General features: G+C 38.6%; 1 protein-coding gene across 15 annotated transcripts in view; it reads left to right on the top strand.

Moving 5' to 3' along the window:
* LOC143853964 (putative F-box protein At5g55150) overlaps window positions 1–22,439 on the top strand; it is a 68,318-nt gene extending 45,879 nt beyond the window's left edge. For 14 of the 15 annotated variants that reach the window (XR_013237517.1, XR_013237524.1, XR_013237512.1 and 11 more), the window contains 3 exons: window positions 4,167–5,140; window positions 7,107–7,170; window positions 22,067–22,439. Coding sequence is in view for 9 of the 15 variants with exons in the window: in XM_077364183.1 (XP_077220298.1) it covers window positions 4,167–5,140; window positions 7,107–7,136 (1,004 nt within the window). In the remaining 6 variants the exon portion in view is untranslated. The remainder of the gene's footprint in view (window positions 1–4,166; window positions 5,141–7,106; window positions 7,171–22,066) is intronic. The other variant, XM_077364256.1, reaches the window with a different exon arrangement.
* Window positions 22,440–22,659: the final 220 nt, after the last annotated feature.

The following is a 22,659-nucleotide window of genomic DNA, read 5'->3' as shown; positions in this document are numbered from 1 at the left end:
AATCTTAGTATAAAACTTCTAGTAATACCTTCAAATACATGGGGAGCATCTTAATAACTATGCCCAACTTTTCCTTCGCATAAGGAAAAAAAAACTATCAACTGTGAGCAATACCCACAAACACTTGTCTTGCACATGAACTCAACATAACACCAACTCCATAGCCTATGTCATCAATCAATAAGAAAAGAAAGAAATTTTGGAAATTTTTTTCTTTTCCAGACTTTTCCAATAAGTTCTCTCAATCCAAACATGGCGAAAATCAGATTAAGGGGTTTTTCTTGAACCTGAATTATGTGGTTTTTTTTTTTTTTTTCGAAGACACAATCAGATTAAGAGAAAAACAGGGAAAGATTAAGGGAGAGAAAGAGAGGAGAGATTGAGAGAGAAAGAAGGAGAGACTGAAGACTGAAGGTTGAAGAAGGCTTGAAGAACAAGAAACCCTACGCAAGGCAAGAACGAGACTACTTTTTTTTTTTGCAACTTCTTTGTAAATCGATTTCTATAAAACAAAGGCACTGACTTTTAGCAACTTTCCCTACAAAATAGAAATTGATTTCGATTTACTACCCTATGTGGAAGGCGATAACGATTGTAAATCGATTTCTATAAAACAAAATCACTGATTTCTATAAAACAAAATCACTGATTTCTATAGAAACTGATTTGGGTTTAGTGAATCCGGTTTTGAAAAAAGACGAAAAGGGCATTTGCCCCTTTAATAGAAAATTTGAAATTTAAAAGGGGACAAAGGGTATAAAAGTTTATTTGCCAGGAAGGAATTTTTTTTTGTTTGAGATTTTTTAGGGGGGCATGTGCCCCCCTTGGATCCTCTCTGGTTGGAACCCTTTGTTGATAAAGAGAAGATAAATTGTGTGATTTGGAAAAGGGATTACCAGTTTCCCTTTATTGTTTAAAAAATACTTCCTTATCTGTTAGAAGGGCATTTTAGTCATACATGTATTTTTCACTTATATATATATATATATATATATATATATATATATATATATATATATATATATCGTACATTGTGGGTGATCCCCTAATAGGGACTCTCACCTCCTCCCACTTCTTCTCCTTTTTTTAATGGCTAAGATATCATTAATAAAGAGAAAAGAATACAAGACCGACCGAGCTAGTCAGCGAAAGAAGGGAAAGAAAATAAGAAGAAAGAAAGAGAAAATACAATCAGAAGCCTCTGAGAGAGGAAGAAAATGAAAAAACCTAGATCTTGCCTCACCACTCCAACCTAGCGAGCTTGTCCAATTTCTCACTGTCCTTTCTTCTCATTCAACTCCTCGTTATCTTTCTCTCTTGGGGACTATGTTACAGGTAAAACTAACCATATATATTGTTTTTCAAAAATAAGTTGCATCACAATAGTATTCAGCTAGGTTTTATCCTATCATTCCTATATGTGTATATGCAAACGATGTTGAAGTTTAATATGGTTACTTGCACATAGTGTTTCTAATATGTTGTTAAATGATATAGTTAATGGCTAAAGAGGCCTTAATGTCTTGATGGCAAATAAAATCAAATAATTTACATGTTAGTCTCCTAACGTAAATGTGATTATAATCCTATAATATAAGTTGTGTTATCCCTTTATTAGCTCTAATCGCTCATTTTGTTGTAGGATTGACAATTACAGTTACATTATGAGACTATGAGCCTCTTTGGATATCACCAATATTAAGTTTGTTAGAAAGTAAGATTATTTGTCAATTGGACATTAAGGCCTCTTTGGAAGTCATTAACCATGTAATTTGGGGACATAGCTAGTTTTTTTCTTTTTTTAATTGACATATTTTCATTGATATTATGAAAATTACATTGGGGACCAGGAGTCCCACCTGGCATTACATAGTATCAAATAAAGCTGGCCAGGGCATACCCTGAGCCAGAAAGACTGAACAAGAACAACAAAAATCAGGGCCCTTTCTTCCTGAACGATGCCATGGGCAAGCCTTACACTACAATCAATTCAAAAAGAAAACTTTCCCTGACCATGCGCAGCCAATTGCCCTGCACTGCAATCATTCCAACCTACATCCATCATCTTCCTCAAACAACCTCCAAAAAACCCCAACACTTCTTTAGCAGCAACACCACCACATTCCTTTACTAACAGCAACGTAGAAGAACTTCTAGGCAGCATTGCCTCGACAAGCGAAAGACCATGGTCGCTCAAGCTATTGAGGATCTAATACTTTCCTTGGCGCACCTAGAATCTGATATTATATGAGACAATTACTCCTGCTATCTCTCCAATCCACCATTCTAAAGTATCACCTTAACACCGACCAACAGAACTAAAACCAACTTCATGGATCCCACAAACTAAATAACAAATCACCCAACTTCCCCTTTGATCATCCCTTTTTCCTTCCTCACTGTACTAGTAATTAAAAACAACAAACATAACCATATTAATACTTAGCACTTCATTGGAAACAAATATTTGAAACTCTCAGTACCCGACCTACTCTTAACCAAGAAGCCAAAAATTCAAATCGTCCAAGGGTCAATTACTGAATTAAACCATAAACAGGGCCTATCCTACTAGATTTGGAGTAGAATTTTAGGAGGTTCACCAATCTGCTGTTTATCTTCTTTAACCCTAATTTTATAACAAAAATATTCTCCAATATATTCATAAGGACATTTTCTTGAGATCTTGGCCCCCTAACCAAGGGATTTGAACCATCATAATATCCGTCAGGGGCTCGATAGTCAAAGCTCTTCCTTGCTATTGGGTGAAAGCCAACTGACTTGATAATCCTAGTGGGTGCACCCAGCCAGGCAACTTTCTGCCTAGGGGCAGGGTATTTTGGCTTAGATGTCACGGGCCTTGCTAAAGGAAAGCCTGATTGATCGTTTTCAGGACCCACCACACCTTCATCGAGGCGAGCCATCGCCACTTCCTTGGGCGGCAAAGCTAGAAGATTTGATTGGTTAGATTTGAAATTTGAAATCCATACGGGATCCAGAGGCTCACCAGTAGACCACCTCTGACTCGCCGGCGGCTGATACGCCGGCAATCGAAAACCCGATCCTGGAAGGCCCAAGGAGGAAGTGGGAATATGAGACCTTTCTTCCCCCGGGAGCTCAACCCCAATAGTAGAGGTCTAACCAAGAACTTTGATTTTAAAACAGGATCTAGGGAGGTGCCAACGTGGGGCTAGAATTTTGGCCGAGACATAACTCATACAGTTCTGGTGATTGCCTTCCATCTTGGTTTGTACTACCTAACCAAAGAGACCCCCTATAGCCTCCACCGTTGAAACAACCCAAGCGTGTAAAGGGATGCCATAAAAGTGAACCTAGTGAGCTTCCTCACCTTGAATAAACTCCCTTTTCCAAGGTGAGAGGGAGGGCAAATGATTCCCCAAAGCCTCAGGTCCCTTAGCAAGGATCTGCGATGCCTGTGATTCTGTTTCAAACATAAAGAGAATTTTATTCTTCGCCAATATAGAAGGACACTGTAAAGATGGGATATCACAAGACTTTTGTGCCCATTTCCAGAGCTCCTGCAAGGTCTCATTATGATTTTTCTTTTTCCCTATTAGGCAAGCTCTTAGTAAACCCATTCGTGTGTCCACCTCCTTGCCCAAGATAGATAAAAATGGATTCCCTGAACTTCTTTGGTGATAAATTTTGCCCGAATCGGGCCAACAATCATCCTCACCACCATTGGATTCTTCCCTAGAAGGTGAGCTAGCACGAGGAACCCACTTCGAGGGGATTCTGGCCCGATGACACCAACGACATTCATTTCGCCATCTGAAACTAAGATATTGACAGGGAGAGCAGAACCATACACCAGATCTGTTACCTTGATTTGGCTTAGAACTCCCTGTAGGGCCTTCTCCCACCGTCCAGAGGCGAACTAGGTGAAGGGATCGATTTCGCTGTAGCTTTCGAGCACCTTCTACATCTATCCCGCCGGCCAAAGTTGTGGTAAAGACAGTAGGGGCATTGCCAATCCTCTGCCTTTTCATTTCCGATTTATTGTTACATAGCTAATTATTTGAATAACATGATTGTCTGCAAATTATTTTTAGAGACTATTCAATGAAGCTTTAAATCTCCATTACGTATTTAAATTTGTTTTTTATATGCTCAACTTGTTTCTCATAATGTCGTTTCTCTTCTCTCAGCTTTTAATCCAATCAAAACCAAGAAGATACACATTAGCAGTGACACGAGCGAGCAATCTGAACTTCCCAACCGGTCGGTTTCTCATCATCAACTTCCATTGCTAATGCTCTCTGGTGAAGAGCATACTAAGTTCTTCAGTCTCTTTGAAAAGAAGCCTTACGATATTCAAATACCAGAATTTCATCGGAAATGGTGTTGCGGATCTTCCATGGGATGGGTGGTCACTGTAGATGATAGCTCCAACGTTCATCTTATAAATCCCTTATCAAAAACTCAAATCCAGCTTCCCTCACTTGATAAACTCATGTACCCCCGTTACAGTTTTCTACGTGAAATTCCAAGGGAATGCATATATATTAATAAGATTATTTTATCAGCAGATCCTATTTCAACACCAGACTACATTGTTGTGATGATTGTCGGTGGTCATTCACTATTTTCCTTCTATAAACCGGGGGATGAAGGATGGACTACATTAGAGATTCCGTGGGGTCCATTAAACGATGTCATATATTATAAGGGTCAATTTTGTTGCATCACTAAATCGTGTTGTATTCTAGCTTGTGACTTTGCTTCCAATGGTTTACCCAAATTTACAAAAATTACACGGGCAGCTGGACTAGCGAGTTATATAGTGGAATCATCTGGGGAGTTGTTGGAGGTATCCAAATGGAATGGAAAAAAAGGTTTTATATCTTATTTCAATGTTTTTCAATTGGACCAGAGCACAGGAAAGTGGATCGAGCTTGAAAGCTTAGGTGACCAGGTGTTGTTCTTAGGCTTCAATTGTTCCATCTCTCTCTCAGCTCTTGATTTTCCCCAGTTGAAGGCAAACTGCATCTACTATGCCGACAATGATATTTATGTGGACTGTGGCATATACAACTTGAAGGATGGGAGTATAAAAGATTGCTATCCCCACCCTCTGTGTTGGATTGAAAGGCCAATCTGGCTGGCTCCATGCAAATCTGTGGTAGGTAGTGATCATTTGTATTATCACTGGTTTCCTTTTTATTGTTCCTAATCATTCTTTACCAAGTCTTAATGTGTTGAGAAATGCTGCTATGTTACTTGTTTGAAACAAGTTTTGGTTACTTTTAAATGACATAATAACAATTTTTAATTTTGGCCTAATCTGGTTATGCAAATGTAAGTTTACTTACCTACCAAAAATGTTACCATACTAATTTTGTTTTGTTCTAAATAAGATAAGATAGAGGCAAACCTACAAGGGGATTTCTTGATACGCTTTTCACTACTACTTCTGAAATGTTTTTTATATTTCTTATCAACTTTATGATTATACATGGGAAATTGATGGATTATTTGCAAATATATAAGAAAGTTTCTTTTAAGTTTCAAAATTGTGAATTTTTAAATTTCTTCAAGACTGAAGTTTATAATAGGGCATATAAGTTCGTAGTTATTTGGATAAATTTGCGATTTTTCGCTGATTTAACAATAGGCACAATAAGAGGTTCCAAGGCTTCCAATTTGAGTTAATGTATGCTTGGCATGTATTATGGGTAGAGGTGTACCAAATTTCCATGGATCGATTGAATTGCTGACATTCAATAGCTATTATTTTTCACTACCAACACATTTTTGAAGTTTAATACAAGGTTATTGGTCCATTGACTCCATTCAAAAAAGAAAAAGAAAAAAGAAAGACAAGGTTATTGGAAACCCTGGAAGGTGGGAAGCGCGCTACGGGTAAATCACATTTCAAAAGAGGGAAATGAGGAGCTTCCCAGAAAACTGGGTAATCATGTTTCCAAATTTTGGAAAAGTGCTTGTCCCAATTTTTTTATTTTTTCATTTAAAGAAAATTTTCTGTTCAATTTCTTTTCTTTTTTTTGTTCATTTTAGCCTATCATATTTTTAATTTTTGTGTTTTTTTTATAAAATCAGAAATGTTCATTTGTCGCGGTTGTTAATTTCCTAATTGATTAATTATAAGAAGAAGATGTATTTAATGTTTATTAATTTTCTCTATTCTCTATTTTTGTTGAATTTTATTTTTTTGAATATTGATTAAGTTATTCTTAATTTATTAATCACAAGAAGAGGGGGAAGAAGTCGAATCAAGAAAGACAAGAAGAATAAGATGTTGATTTGATTAGATACTTCGATTAAATTACATTACTAAATTTATCATTTCACACTATAATCTATGTATGTACGTATATTAACTATATAGATTAAGTGTTGTTATTTAGTCACTTTACATTTAAGTGAAAACGTATCGGTGTGCCACACTTCATAATAGTATATAATGTTGATGTATATATAGTAGTTATGTTCAATGGGCGAGAAAACTGATGTCATTTAAGTGATTAATTAGATTAATTTTCTAGTTTAGACTTGAGAAAATTTTGCATTAACTTTGATATTTGATGTTTTGATTAATGACTGAGAATTAAATTTTCATGTAAATCTTTTATGTTGGTTGGAATTATAATTTAACATTGGCTAGAAATTTGACTCTTTTATGGTGATTGGATTTGGTTTTGCTTATGTGGCTTGGAAACATGAATTCACTTGTTTATAAATTTTGCAAACATTGAAAATAGTTTATTAAAATTTATTTCTAATTATCATGGTTTCTTTTATAATTATTTCTTTTTCATATTTTCACTAATTTTTCACTTCATGCACTCTTGTTCGCTTCCTTTTATGCTTTCCTTGATGCTTCCCCAACCCTTCACGCTTCCCGCTTCCTCTTCCTGTGATCCATCTCTTCCCGCTTTTGGTTCTCGCCTTTGCTTCCCACATTGACAACTATGGTTTAAAATAGGTTATAGGGCGTAAAAGTTCATGTTTCTTTGAAATTTTTTCTAATTAATACTTTATTAGCTGAATTTTGTAATTATAAATCTAACAAGAGATGCAAAGGCTTCTCCTAATTTGAGTTTATTCATGAGTTGTATTCTATGTAGCGGTGTACCAAATTGCCAATGACCAATTGAATTGATGAGATGCCAAAATTTCTCCTGATTTGAGGTAATCCTTGACATGTATTATATGTAGGGGTATACAAGACTGCTAATGACCAATTGATTTGATGGCTTGTTGAATTAGTTATTATTATTATCTTTTGTTTGGAAATTGAGTTGTCTATGTGTTGGATTGCTAATGTTTGCTTTTGGCATGAAACCTTACACTTCAACTGCTTGATTCCTTCTCCTGTATCTATTATCTTCTTTACTTGTGGTAGCTTCTTGATCCATTTGATGTACTAGGCTGAACATTGGTTTCTTTAATATGATTTTACTAATTGAAGAACTCATTTTTTTTAAATGAATTGTATTATTAGCTATGAAAAAAAGAATATATGACTAAGTATGACTAAATATTTTACAATATTACGTAATATTATAAAATGAGTATTACTCCTATGAGTTTGCATATGCTTGTGTGGGTATGTGTAAAAATGTGGGAATGTGATTGGACATGCCATAGAAGATGTGATGGGACTGCTAGGTCATTAGATGATGTTATATGGCAAAGATCAGGAGTGTTCTTGGTAGTCTGATCATAATTTAACCTTGTTATTTATTTTTGAGTGTTGTTATTTATGAGAGGTAGTTTTGAGAGAGCTAGATTTGATTGTGTGATGAGGATCGTAGGAACCCATGAGGCCCAATAAGTGTCATATTTGCCCAATAGGACTTATAAAGACTTTTATTCCATGTTACTTTTACGGACTTTTATTCCATGTTATTTAGTTTTAGGGATTTTATTTCCCATGTTATTTTATTTCCTATATATATGAGGGCCTCATATTCTTCTTCTTTTATTCTTTTCCTCTCATCTTCTCTTCTCCTCTTTCTTTTATTTCCCTTCCCCTTGCCTGCATCATTGTGATTGGGTTGAACTTGGATTGTGGATAGATGGATCAAATATGCATTTTGTGTCCTATACGATTGTTTAAGGTGGTGACATAAAATAGTTAATTTATGTGATTTCTTTCATGGATGTTGGTATTGGCTATGTGATGTATTAGTGAAAAAGGCTTATGCGCGGAACGTTCGGTGGAAGGTGGTCCATTGAGAATAGGCATAGGTTGACTAGATTGCTCAACAAAGCCTGCAGTCAAGGTTTTAAATTTCGGTTTCGAGGGTAATTTCACTCCTCACCGAAACCGAAATTTTCGGCTGAAATTTCAGGCGTAATCCACGAAATCAAATTAAATAATATTTTATTCGATAGAAAATTTCGGACAAAATTATCGAAATTTCGGGAAAGTATTATTTAACTGAAAAAATCTATTTTTTCAGTGATGCACCAAGATGCACAAGTTAATTATCAAGTTACTTCATCGTACATTTGAACATTGATTTCAAGTCTACTTCAAATCTTGCCCTGATCAAGTCCAAGCCACGTTCTCAGTTATTAAATAATCACTTGAATTTAATAACTAGTTAAAAAAATGTGAAGAACTAAAGAGCTTATAGGCCTGATTTTACCATAAGCATCAGTTTTTACTCAAAACACCTGTCCAAAGAAACAGTACATTGCAAAGAAACAACCTATGTAAAGAACTAAACAGTACATAGATGCTTCCCACCTATGCAAATCTGAATCTCAGAGCTTTAATAATGGAACCTATCACTGAAAACGACCCACAGAAAAATAAATAAATAGATAACAAAGAAACCCAGATGACAACCATGATTGAATTTCAATTTATCTTACGCTGAAATGAAGATAAAACAAAGATTTCAATTTATCAGAGAGGCTATATCCCTCCTTCAAGCAGTACATAGATGATTTATAAAACCAGACAGACAGACAGACAGAAAAGAGAACAGAATGAAATGGGTGGTTCAAATAACAACGCAGACAAAGCCATTTGGGCTTTTCAAAGCGATTGATGGTGTTAGAAGAGTGTGTTGTATGTGTGTAGCATGCCTAAGGACATTTTAGTCTTTATACTTTTCCCCTTTGTATATATACATAAGTGAGGGGGAGAATACTCTAACTCACTATTTCCTTTCTTCTCTTCTCTTTTCTCCTTGAACTCTCAACATGGTATCAGAGCCCTAGGGCATGGATGCCTAGGGACCAAGTTTTTAAATCTCGGTTTCGGTACGAAAATTCGGATGAAATCTTGTAAAAAATTCACCGAAATTTCCGAAACGTTTCACTGAAATTTCTGAAATTTCACAGAAAACGAAACGCTTCGGCCGAAATTTCTACCAAAATTTTGTCCTTTTTTGAAACTATGTGCATTTCATTTCGTTTTCTAGGACCAACCTTGAGTCTTCTTCTTCTTCTCTTTCTTTTCCTTTTTTCTTTTTTTTTTCTTTCCTCCCTCCAACCTCTCTACAACCTAAAGCCTAGATACTTTTTTTTGTCTCCTCCCTACAGCCCACCGACCCTCTACAGCCCCAACCCACGTTCCCCGCACCTCCCACCCTCACCGGACCCCATCCCCAAACCCCTACAGCCCCACCCCACCATCCCCGCACCTCCCACCCTCGCCGGACCGACTCTTCTCCCTTCTCCGCGTCCCTTTTTCAATCCCATACTCCCCCTAAAACTCCTTTTTTCTAGTCTTCAGGATCTCTCGAATGGGAAGGCGATTGGTTCGGGATATGAGGTGGTCGGCCTCTATTAGCTTCAGTGCTCCCCGCTGCTGACCATTTTGCATAATTCTGTCGATGCCTATCAGTGGCATTGTCGCCTGTGTCATCCTTCTCTTCAGTGACTCCAGTAGACTTCTGTTATCTCTTCACCGCTTCAGCCCTTTAAGTGCGAGTCATGTGAACTCGGGAAACACCACAGGGTGTCCTTTCCCCCACGGGTTGTTAGTAGGGTGTCGAGACCATTTTGAGTTAGTTCATTCCGATGTATTGGGTCCCTCGAGGACAACCTCTCTTGCTGGATATCAATACTTTATTGTTTTTGTGGATGATTATTCCAAAATGACATGGTTGTTTTATTAAAGGATTAATCTGAAGTTTTTACTGCTTTTCATACTTTTTGTGCAGAGATTGTTACTCAATACTTCTTTCCTCATAATTGTTTGCGCACCGATAATGCAAGGGAGTACACCTCCAATGTCTTTCAGCACTTCCTTACCTCTCATGGCATTCTTCATCAGTCCTCTTGCGCTTTCACCTCCCAACAGAACGGTGTAGCCGAGAGGAAGTTTCTGTATTACTTGATATGGCTTGAACCATACTCTTTCAGATGCATGTTCCCAAGTTGTATTGGAGCGATGCTATACTTACGGCTTCCTTCTTAGCCAACCGTCTACCCTCTTCCGTTCTCGACAGTCACTCTCCCTTCTCGGTTCTTTATCCTCATACTGATCCCTTTCCCCTTCTCGGTTCTTCTCCGCCAATGTCACATTCTTTGAGTCTGTCTCCCACTTTACTGCTTCTGCTGAGCGTAGTCCTATTGTATCCGACCCTCCGGTTCCTTTTCCCCGTCTGGTCTTACTTGACCCCGTTTCGTCCTCTTCTCCAACGTTAGAGGTATCGGTGGCTCCTCTTGTGTCGGATTCTGCACCATTACCAATCTCAGCTCCTCCTCCAGCTCCTACGAGCTGGGGGAGAAAGGAGAATCGAAGTCAGCGGCGTCCTAGGCTAGATGTCCATCACTCTGCACCCGAGACATCATCTTTTCAACCGACGATCTCGGCCCCTTCCTTTCAGGTACCTATTGTTCCCTCTTCTGATGTGGTTGTAGACTCTCCTATTGCTTCACGCACTCGTTCACGCACTACTGCTCACCCTATTTCATCTTATTTTTCTTATGATCATCTCACACCTTCATTTTGCAGTTTTGTCTCCTCTTTGTCTTTTGTTTCCTTGCCTCAGTCTGTGCATGAGGCTCTTACTCACCCTGGGTGGCGTGCTGTTGTGGACAGTGAGATGGCCGCTCTCCAGGCTAATCATACTTGGAATCTAGTTGCTCCTTCTTCTAGTGCTCACCCTGTTGGCTGTTGATGGGTTTATGCCAACAAATATTTTCCAGATGGGTCGGTTGAGCGCCTTAAGGCGCGCTTGGTAGCCAAGGGCTACACTCAGACTTACGGGATCGACTACACTAAGACCTTCTCTCGCGTTCTCAAGATTCCCTCTGTGCGTGTTCTTATTTCTCTTGCAGTTAACCATGGCTGGCTATTATTTCAGCTGGACGTCAAAAATGCCTTCGTGGGGATTTGGCCAAGGTGTACATGGAGCAACCTTCTGGTTATGTTGCTCAGGGGGAGATGTCCTCCTCGGTATGTAGGCTTCACAAATCATTGTATGGGCTCAAGCAATCACCTTGGGCCTGGTTTGGAAAGTTTAGTGAGGCTCTCATAAGATATGGCATGAGGCAGTGTGCAGTTGACCATTCAGTTTTCAGCCATCAGTCAGGTGCTGGTCATGTCCTCCTCATAGTGTATGTGGATGACATTATTATCACACTTCACAAGCAATGACACAGTTGGCGTTCAGCAGTTGAAGGTTTTTCTGCAGAAAGAGTTCTCCACAAAAGACCTTGGTCGCCTTCGATATTTTTTAGGGATTGAGGTCGCTTACTCAGGTACTAGTCTCTCCCTGTCATAGAGGAAGTATGTGTTGGATCTTCTAGATGAGACAAGATCCCTGGGTATGAAACCAGCCGCTACTCCCATGGACCCAAATACGAAGCTCCATCCAGAAGAGGGTGATTTGTTACATGACTCTGGTAGATACCGAAGGCTTGTTGGGAAGCTCATATACCCCACAGTTATTCGACCAGATATTTCTTATGCAGTGGGGGTTAGCCAGTTCATGAGTGCTCCTCGTACATCCCACTGGGCAGCTGTGAGTCAGATTCTTCGATACTTGAAAGGTGCCCCAGGGAAAGGGCTGCTTTTCAAAAGGCATGGCCACCGAAGGGTGGAAGGATACCGTGATGCTGATCGGGTAGGCTCTCCAGCCGATAGACGCTCCACGACTGGCCATTGTACCTTTGTGGGGGTAACTTAGTGTCCTGGCGAAGCAAGAAGCAAAATGTGGTTGTTAAGTCCAGTGCTGAAGCCGAATATCGAGCTATGTTACATACTGGCAGTGAGCTTATCTGACTACGCTCACTTTTGTCTGAGATTGGTTTTTCCTCATCATCCCTAACTCAGCTATACTGTGACAAGAAGGCAGCTATTCACATTGCTACCAATCCGGTCTTCCATGAGCGTACGAAGCATATAGAGGTGAATTGTCACTTCATACGACACAGGATTCAGTAGAGAGAGATATGCACTACTTTCACTCGGTCAGCAGACCAACTTGCTGATGTTCTCACCAAGCCCCTAGGCAAGGCTAGACTTGGTGATATTTGTAACAAGCTTGGAATGTTCAATATATACATTCCATCTTGAGGGAGAGTGTAAGAGTGTATTGTATGTGTGTAGCATGCCTAAGGGCATTTTAGTCTTTGTACTTTTCCCCTTTATATAAATACATAAGTGAGGGGGGGAGTACCCTAACTCACTATTTCCTTCTCTTCTCTCCTTGAACTCTCAACAGATGGGTGATTCAAATGGTAACACACTGAAAGCAATGAAAAAGACAGTAATTTCCGTGAGTCTCCTATTAGAAAATTCTAATTTGACGAAACACTTGGAAAACCTTATTTTTTTCAAATGCCCAACTATCTTTGCTATTAGAAGAAATAAAACCAATCATACTTCCACACGAATAAGAAAAAAAGCAAAAACAGAAAAAAATACATACCTCAACACAAACTGAAATAGATGAAGCTAGGGCTCTTCAAGTGGAGAAAAATTATCTTCTACGGTTTCAAATGCCTTAAAACAAAGAACCTTTTTATTTGACCTAAATCGATTTGGGTACTTCTGTCCGGAGAAGACAAAGCAGATTTTCATTAATAGGTAGGATTTCAATGGAGAAAAACAAAAAAAATCGAGTGGAAATTGATTTCAAAAGACTGAAAAAATGAGGGTTTCTTCTTCTCGCCCAGTATAGGGTATTTTAATGTTTTCTGTTAGTTGAGCGCAGAAAATTTGGGTTTTCCCTATTTCGTGTCTTATACCGCGTTAAACTTATAGATGCGGGGGACCCACACCTGAAACAACCAATCGAATTTTATTTTAGAACTCAAGTGCAAATATCTGCGCTCAAGCGCAGAATCCCTTTTCTCAATAAAATATAAATATATATTATATTCAGCGTATCCTATTTAAAAAAAAAAAAAACACGTATCCACGTACCCGTATCGTGTCGTACCCGCACCCCGTACCCATATCCGTGCTTCATAGTCGAGAGCATTTAGGCCTACAAACCATTTTCAAGTCCACCAGACTAAATCTTATCTTAGTTTCGACTCATCCCAAAGAATTTGTTATCATTTGTTATTCTATAATAAAGTGAGAAATCCTCAGTCTATTTCTGTAAGCATTCCTCTTAGCTAGAGGATACATGGAGAGTGAAGTTTACGAACAAGGGAGTGTAGTATGAAACTACATGAGCCCAGAGAGAGTGTATTCCATATACTACATAGAGGGGAGAGCCGAATAGCAGCCCTCTTTCTCCACTCCAACTACTCATGAAACTAGCACCTTTATCCCTTACAAGAAGAATGGGAAGGAAGGAACTTTTTTGAGTGACTCGTAGCGGAGAGAGGGTATTCAGAGAAGAGCTGGGCTAAGTAAAGCGGCTATTCTTTAAAAGTGACTCGTAGCGGAGATAGGGTATTCAAAGAAGAGCTGGGCTAAGTAAAGCGGCTATTCGTTAAAACCTGTCTCTTCCCGTCTATATTGGTGGGGAAGTTTCCCCTGTATCTGGATGTTGGTTGGATCAATCAGGAATCTTGATCTGGAAACTATCAATCTGTTGTTGCAGCTATCGATCTGATGTTCTCGAGCAGGGGAGCAGCAATCCTCAATATACCGAATGGAAGTAGGGACTTGAAATATGGCAATTCATTAATGGAATCAAAGGTATGGAGAAGTTGGCTCGTACCTCTTCCATTGACTGGAAGCCTCGCTCACCTGATGTAAGCAGCCGGCAATCTCCTCTTCTATTAGGCTGGAATGGGCAACAAACAACCAGGCGTAGAGGCGCTGTCAGGCCCTCGTTCTCATCTTCTCAAGCATCATCCCTCCCAGCTCTTGTATTACCGCATCCGTGCTTCTCACCTTATTAAGTCATGTTAGCATCTGAAGTGTACATATGTTAGCCCAAGGTTTCACTTACCCATGTTTTGATGAATTATGAACCAAAATTGATTACCAAAGTATTTAATGGACTAATGCTTTTCGTGTGTAACTATACTCTTTAAGCAATGGTAAATGAGAAGCCATTTAAACTACAAGTGCAATGGTAGATCCAAAGCTCAAGTTTGATGATTCAACACTTGGATGATTACTCAAGCTGAACTCAATTGAAGACACTCACAAGCAAGGCAAGATCCAAAGCTTGAAGAAATGAAGTCTAAGTGAAGAAATTTTTTGATTCTATAATGTATATCCATCCTCCTTGGACTAAAAGCAAGTTCAAGGCACCTTAGAGATCTCAAAGTTTCAAAATAAACCCAAGGAACCAAAAGCATCGAAGCTAGAAAGCATAAAGATGAAAAATATATTCTTTTGTACTAACTCGGTCGACCTTTGATCGACCTAAGGCCAAGAAGACTGAAAATAAAATAAAAATGCAGTACCGAGGCTCGAACACCTATTTGAGGCCCTTTTTAGAAATCCCAACGACGATCTCTTAGGCCGACCGAAGGTTAATCGAGATAGCCGTTGCAGACCTTAAACGGCTAGTTTTGTGCTTTCTCTATAACTAGGGTGCTTGATGACATGTTAATCAAATCTTAATGACCATTAACTCTCTCCAGACTTGTGCTTTCAACAGAGAACCATTTTTCGAAAGCCAATACTCATCTATATCCTCTAGTGCTTTGATTTTGCAATGACTTCAAGAGGATCATATTAGGCTTTTGCTATCGTATTGCTTGAGTATTGGTGAGAGCTTGATCTTCAACTTTTTATCCGCCTAGAAGAGGCAAGTGAGCAGGCTTATATTATTCTTTTTCTTCTTCTGCCTGTATAGGGTGGAAAGGGTCAACACTATTAAAACCCATGGAGCTTGGAAGCCTAGTAAAGTTGTATAAGGTACTGATCTCCACTGCCATGGGAGATTGAGTTTTAGTGATTCCTCAAGGACGGTAAGCTTGAGAAGAGCAGACGTAGGGGTTTCCCTAACCACTTTAAAATCTCTGTGTTCAAGCTTCTCTCTCTACTTGTGTGATTGGTAACATCCTACCTTACTCTCATTTACTTTTCTTTATAGTTTTAGATTCAAGCAAGTTTAGCAAAGGGAATTTATTTTTGTGAACTTAGTTAATGAGATTTTAAAGAAACCCAATTCACCCCCCTCTTTATAGTCTTGGATTCCCTAAAGTCCTTGTAAGCCCAATGGTTCCCACCTTGGCATTCCCATCTTCTTTTGATGATTCCAATACACAAGTGATTTTATATCACTAATGTGTTTGATTGTCTAAGTTGTAGATCATGATTGTATAAAGACAAGATTGCTTGGATTGAGGCCAAGAAGCTCTCATTGGACCACATTCGGAAGGCCAAGACATCGGAGATCCAAGACGCATGAAGACTTGAAGCATCGCAATTGAAGATCGAAGTCAGTTTAGAATGTAAAGATCCAATCCTAGTTTAGGTGTTTAGAGGCATAAATAAAGTAAATCACACCCCTAAATGTTTAAGAGATTATCCTTGTGGTGTTCCAACACTTTGGAACCCTCATAAACAATCCCAACTTGGTGTAGAGTTGGAAGCCCAAATGAATAAAGAACAGAATTGAAAATCTGCTGGAATTAGGCTTCTCGGAACTTCGAGAATTATTCTCGGAGCTTTGAGCTCGGAACTCCGAGAAAGTTTTCGGAGCTCCGAGATATGGTCCAGTAACATTTTTCCAAATTCTGTTTGTATTCCCGGAACTCCGAGAGAAATTCTCGGAACTCCGAGAAAATCGCTCGGAACTCCGAGACCACTATTTCGGGAAGAAATTATAGCCGTTGGGGTTTTTGCCAGAATTACCACTATGCCCCCAAACGGTCATATTTTGGGTTTTCTATATATATGGGTATACTAATCTTCCCAATTATCAATCCTAACACTCAAAAACTCTATTTGAACATCCTAAGAGTGAATCAAGCTTGTTTATGCCTCTCATCCTCTAGAATTTGGATTTGGATCATTAGGCTCAAATTTGTACATCTTTTACAAACCTTGTAAACCCTTGTGAGGTATTTTTTGTTCTTTCTTTCTTATTCAAACGATTGAATTGGGGATTGGAATTGTAATTGGCACCGATCTTCGCCGAAGTTAAGAAGATCAACATAGTGAAGCCATCAACGAGTTTGGTTGGTGGAATGGAGTAGGCCTCGCGTTTTGAGGACCGAACCACTTTAAATCTCGGGTGCACTCTTTCTTATCTCTTGCTTTATATTTGCATTGCACTTAGGATTTAACATGTGTGCTTAATTGCCTTTTTGATCTCTTAAATCTTCAAAATTGGGTTATAGTTTTCAAAAGCTTAAAACTTGTTAGGAACCTAATTTTCCCTCCTCATTAGTTGCCATTAGAATTGTACTCGGGCCTACCCTTGGAATTTCAGTCCTGCTTGATTGGGAAAAGGAAGAACCCTAACGGAGCTTTAGAAGACCTCTGGTTTTGGGAAAAAAACACCTGGAACATTCCATCGCTACATTGCCCAAATATTCTGTCGAAAGACGAGCTTCTTTTTATGTTTGACTCTGAAATGCAGGCTCTGAAGGTCCTTTCTACTAGTCCTGATTCCTTGGCACCCTATATGAGTTCGCTTGTTCTGTGGAAAAAGGAATTTGTTCAAGGGGAGTGATGCAGAACGTGCGGCGTAGATCAAATCTTTTATTTTTTTATTTCCTATTTTCGTTATTTTATTTGTGGTATTTTTTTAGGACGTCAAATCTTGTTCTTTTAGCATGATTTTGGTGTTTTTAGAAAGGTTTTTCGATTACCTATCTAAAGAGCCCAAGATTACGCTATTTGGAATTGATTTGGATAAGTTATAGGCAGTTTTAGGATATGGTATTGTTATATTACGGGATTACTATTTTAGGAAAGTTTTAGTCGTGTTTCTTCTTTTTATTTATGTTGCTTTAGTTAGAAGATTGAGAATAATAGTTAGGCAAGAATGTAGAGTTGCTATTGTTAGGTTTTAGCTTTTTATATAATGTAATTGCATGAGGAAAGAAGACAGATTGAATAAACTTATTTTTGGGACATCTTTTGTGAAGAGAGCATTGGCTCTTTCATGTGGGTGAAGGAGCTTCGCTCCTGTCATCTGTTATGTTGGACCTTTTCTCCAAACCGTGGCATGGGTTTTCAAACTCCCATGAGATCATTTTAGTTGCTGCTTGTGTTGATCTCCATCTTGGTGTTGCCGCTCTCACGCTCCCTGCGTCAGCTGGTATCAAAGCACAACTTCCTAGCTATTTCTTTGAGAAATCAACAAAAAGAATGCTTCCTGGCTATTTTTGAGTGAAATCAACAAGAAGCATATTTCCTGGCTATTTTTTTGTGAAATCAACAAGAAGCATATTTCCTGGCTATTTCCGTATGAAATCAACAAGAAGTCGTCGCCAGCCTGATCTAGCCGCGGCGAACGAAGAACTCCAACAACGGGTGAAGACTTTCACACAATTAGCACTACTTGAAACTCGCATCCATGAGAAGACGGCCATGGATCTGAGAGTGCCTTCGAGAGCCCTTTTCATGGCTAAGCATCATGTAAGGGATCACAAAAAAAATAAAATAATAATAATAAAGGGGGAATGAAGAATAGAAGATGATGCAGTGCCAAAAATCAGATTTGGAGAACGATGTCCTAAACTCGAGGTCGAGTTTTCTTCAAGCGGGGGTGAATGATGCAGAACGTGCGGCGCAGATCAAATCTTTTATTTTTTTATTTCCTATTTTCGTTATTTTATTTGTGGTATTTTTTTAGGACGTCAAATCTTGTTCTTTTAGCATGATTTTGGTTTTTTTAGAAAGATTTTTCGATTACCTATCTAAAGAGCCCAAGATTACGTTATTTGGAGTTGAATTGGCTAAGTTATAGGCAGTCTTAGGATATGGTACAGTTATATTAGAGGATTACTATTTTAGGAAAGTTTTAGTCATGTTTCTTCTTTTGATTTATGTTGCTTTAGTTAGAAGATTGAGAATAATAGTTAGGCAAGAATTTAGAGTTGCTATTTTTAGGTTTTTTCTTTTTATATAATGTAATTGCATGAGGAAAGAAGAGAGATTTGAATAAAGTTTATTTTTGGGATATCTTTACTAAAGAGCATTGGCTCGTTCACGTGGGTGAAGGAGCTTTGCTCCTGTCATTTGTTATATTACAGTTTTTCTCCAAACCGTGACATGGGTTTTCAAGCCTCCACGAGATTATTTTAGTTGCTTCTTGTGTTGATCTCCATCTTGTTATTGCCGGTCCATGCTCCCTGTGTCAGGGAGGAACCTATGTGGGTCAACCTTTATGGCATCCCTTTACATACTTGGGCAATATCAACGGTGGAAGCCATAGGAGGTAAGAGTCCTAGAAACAAAATTGGAAGCAAATCATCAGCACTGTATGAGCTTTGTCTCGGTCAAAATCCTTGCTTTTCAACGGATTGTCTCAGGTTCCTTTGTTGTAATTAGAATTTTAAACCATACTTATCGGATTGGTATTGAAATCCCTGAGAATTCTAGATCATTTGTCCCTTTGGCCCGTCGGGAGTCTTCTGGCCGTTTGAATCCGGCCCCGATCGTGGGGCTGGGTCAGGGCCCCGTACACTTTACCGCCCCCTGTTGATTGCAAATTTCAAACTCCATTCAAGTCGACGTGGGAAAAGCTGGGCCTAGCTCTGTAGGGCCGCTAGGGTTGGTTTCTGTTTCTTTAGGGTCTCTGGCTTTGATCTTTAGTTATTGAGGGTAGTTTTGTCTTTTATTTATCTAGCGTGTTCTTTCCTCTTTCTCTTTTCGGGTTCCCGAGGCGGGATCCTTTGGTCCCTTCGCTTACTCTATTTTTCTAGGTCCTGTTTGGGTTTTCTTGTGTAGTTGCTTCTAGGTTTTTCCTCTAGCCTGCTTCTTTGCTACCATCCGGAGAATTTCTTTTGCTGCTCGCTTCTAAGGGCATTTCCTGGTTCTGTGTTGGGTGAGGGCTCTGGTCTCTTAGTTTATATTTTGAGAATGGAAAATCAAGGCACTTCTCCTAGTCTCCTATGAAGGTAGAAGATCGTGTTTGTCTTCAGAGGTAAGGATTCTGGAAGACATATTAAGGAGGATGGAAGAGATGGTGTATGATGAGGAAAAGCCCCTAAAGAGATAGCTGATGATTTACTTCGCAAGCGATGGAATATCTTCAGACAAGAGGCTCAGGAATGCCCATATACCCTAACCCGTCTCACTGGGTCAAGGGAGATAAGGGAAACCCAATCACCTCTCTTTGCACATCTGTTCTGTAAATTCCTTTTGGCAGAAGAAGATATGAGGAGGCTTAATTCGGAAGCCATCAAAATCGTGGGTATTCGACAAGTGAAAGAAATAAATGTGGATAGAAAAATCCCTAGTCGTCTGGAGCAAGTTCCTGAGGAGCTTCTTGTAGAAAAGCCGGATTTCATAATCCAGCATATCTTGGATAATCTTGAGAAGTGTGCGGCTTAGGGTTCCCGGGAAGGAATTATAGTTCGGGCTACCCAGAGTTTTTGGGCACCCTCAGAGGGACAATTGAAAATTTTGTAATACAATAGGTTGTTTAAAGAAAACTGGTTAGAAAAGAAGGAAAAGGGATTGTATGTTGGTATGTTATATTTGTATGGTTTACTTTGAATAGGCTTTGGGTATGCCCATGCCAAAACATGTTAATCTCTTGTATTGCAGGCTAGGACTTCTGGTCCCGAATGCAGTTTGAGAATTAATGAATTATGTCATCTTTCAAAAAAAAAAAAAAAAAAAAATTCACCCCCCCTCTTGGTCTGCTACGTTGCGATTTCAACATATAGTGCTACAAAAGAAAAACTCCAAAGCATTATTACCAATGAAGAACGGATACGAGTACGGGGTTCGGGTACGACACGATATGGGTACGTGGATACGTGATTAAAAAAAAAAAAGGATACGGGTATTCTGGGGGTACGTTAAATATAATATATTTTTATATTTTATTATATATTTATAAAATTAAAATTTTAAATATTTTGTTAAAGAATTCAAACAATTTAATTGGAAAACAATCAAATCACAATAACATCTCCAAAATCTAATATTACTTCACCCAAATCTAAAATTACTTCTAAGTTGTTAGTTTTTTAATTACGGGATATATATATATATATATGAGGAAAAGGATTGTACGCTCGACCGTACCTAAAGTTAGGTACGGTAGAGTGCCAAATCACATGGGTCCCCCATTTTTGGTGGGCATCTAAACCATTCATTTGCAAGGCTCCATCGTAGATAGGGTGCATACCAAAAATCAGCTCCATAGGATCATCCTAACCCATCCATTTGTGGAGGCCAAAATGGGCTGATTTGTGGACGAACACTGTCTGTCCATTTTGGCCTCCACAAATGGATGGGTTAGGATGATCCTATGGAGCTGATTTTTGGTATGCACCCTATCTATGATGGGGCCTTGCAAATGAATGGTTTAGATGCTCACCAAAAATGGGGGACCCATGTGATTTGGCACTCTACCGTACCTAACTTTAGGTACGGTCGAGCGTACAATCCTTTTCCTCTATATATATATATATATTACGAATATTTTGATATATTCACCCCTCCTTTTGTTAATTAGGACAACCCCTCTATTGTAAATCTTTAATTTTTTATTTAATTCAAATATGGACACCCGATACGTACCCAAACTGGATTTTCGTTTTGTTTGCTGTTTGGGTGCGTATCAGGAGTACCCAAGAGCACCCGCATCCGATACGCACCCGACACGGGTGCGTGCGCCTCCAGAGAGTACCCGTGCTTCTTAGGTTATTACTACTAAGGTTTAAAATTTTGGTTTCAGTTTCGGTTTTGGCTTTAAAATTACAGAAATGTATGGAAACATATTCAAATGATAGAATTTTAAGATGAAGCTGCAGGAAATGCTATATTAAATACAAATACAAACTAAGAAAACATCACATAATCAAGACAAACATCCATAATAGTTTAACAACATCGAACACCTTGTGACATGCATTGTCACCGATGTCTGATAATTTAATATATACCACATTTCACATGTAATTCATTTAAAATATTTAAATATTATTCACACACCAAATTTAACTTGCAATTCATAGCGCAATGGTAAGGTTGCTCCATTGTGACCTGGTGGTCACGGGTTCGAGTCACGGACCCCGCAATGGCGGAAGCCTCGTGCACTAGGCTGCCCTTTTATACTGATTAAGTATACCGCTGATTTACTTAAAAGTTTTGATTTCGGTATTGGTTCAGTTTCTGTAAGCATTTTCGTGCAGAATGGAGACAGAAATATTCCAGTCATTTCGTGTTGGTTTCGGTGGGATGTAAAACCATGATTACAACTAGTTTTAGATGGTGGTAAAATTTGGTATAGTTTGTCATAATCTCTTAACCATCCCATCAAATAAGTCACTATGAACGGCAGAACATAGAATAAATGTACATATAGAAAGCATTTGCTTATTTCAATGCTTCCAAGGTGTTTCTTCTGATTCTTTTTGTTTATTCAAAAGTTTGTTGAAAATTAGTTGCATATGATTTTTTATGCATTCTCTTGTATTAATCTATCACCCATTTGCCTGTCAGAAAATGTCTGATTTCATATACTGACTGTTTCCCCCCACTTTTTGTTTCTCTTTTACATTGCAGATTATTGACTGAAAAAGCATCCGTCACTGAGGGAACTGAGTTAGCCAAGGTGATGCATGGGTGTAAATTCTCGGTTCTAGTGAGTGCAACACATCAATGGTTTGTTTATTGATATTAAAGGTTAAGATTAGTTTAAATCAATAGAGTCAATTAGGTCATGATCCTAGCTATGTTTATGAAGGTATTTGTTGGACTCCTCTGTTAGTATTAGTCTGTTCGATATGTGAAATTTCTTTCGGTTGGGTTTCTTCACTGGAGTAGCATTATTAGGTTGTTGGTTTCTGCTTTGACTGGATTATTATGTATTTGCTTTTGGTTCACTTTTTTTGAATAAAAAAGCTTTATTAGGGAAAAAAAAAACATTGCCTTATCCTCTTACCTGATTAAGCATTTCTCTTGGCTGATTTAATATCCAATTTATAGGTATTGTATATGGTTGATTTTCCATTAGGAATGATTGCATGAAGTGCTTTCTTGTACAGTATCTCATGCCTTTTTTTTTCATCTACAAGTTAGCATTTATATGCGATGCACGTTGGACGAAACATAGTTGTGACGATTTCGGTTTGGTTTGGTTTGGGGTTCAATACCGA

The sequence above is a fragment of the Tasmannia lanceolata genome, unplaced genomic scaffold (assembly GCF_043159265.1).
Source record: "Tasmannia lanceolata isolate RefF3 unplaced genomic scaffold, GAP_Taslan_0.1 ptg000002l, whole genome shotgun sequence".
In the NCBI taxonomy this organism is placed as follows: Eukaryota; Viridiplantae; Streptophyta; class Magnoliopsida; order Canellales; family Winteraceae; genus Tasmannia; species Tasmannia lanceolata.
This window is presented reverse-complemented; position numbering and strand designations above follow the sequence as displayed.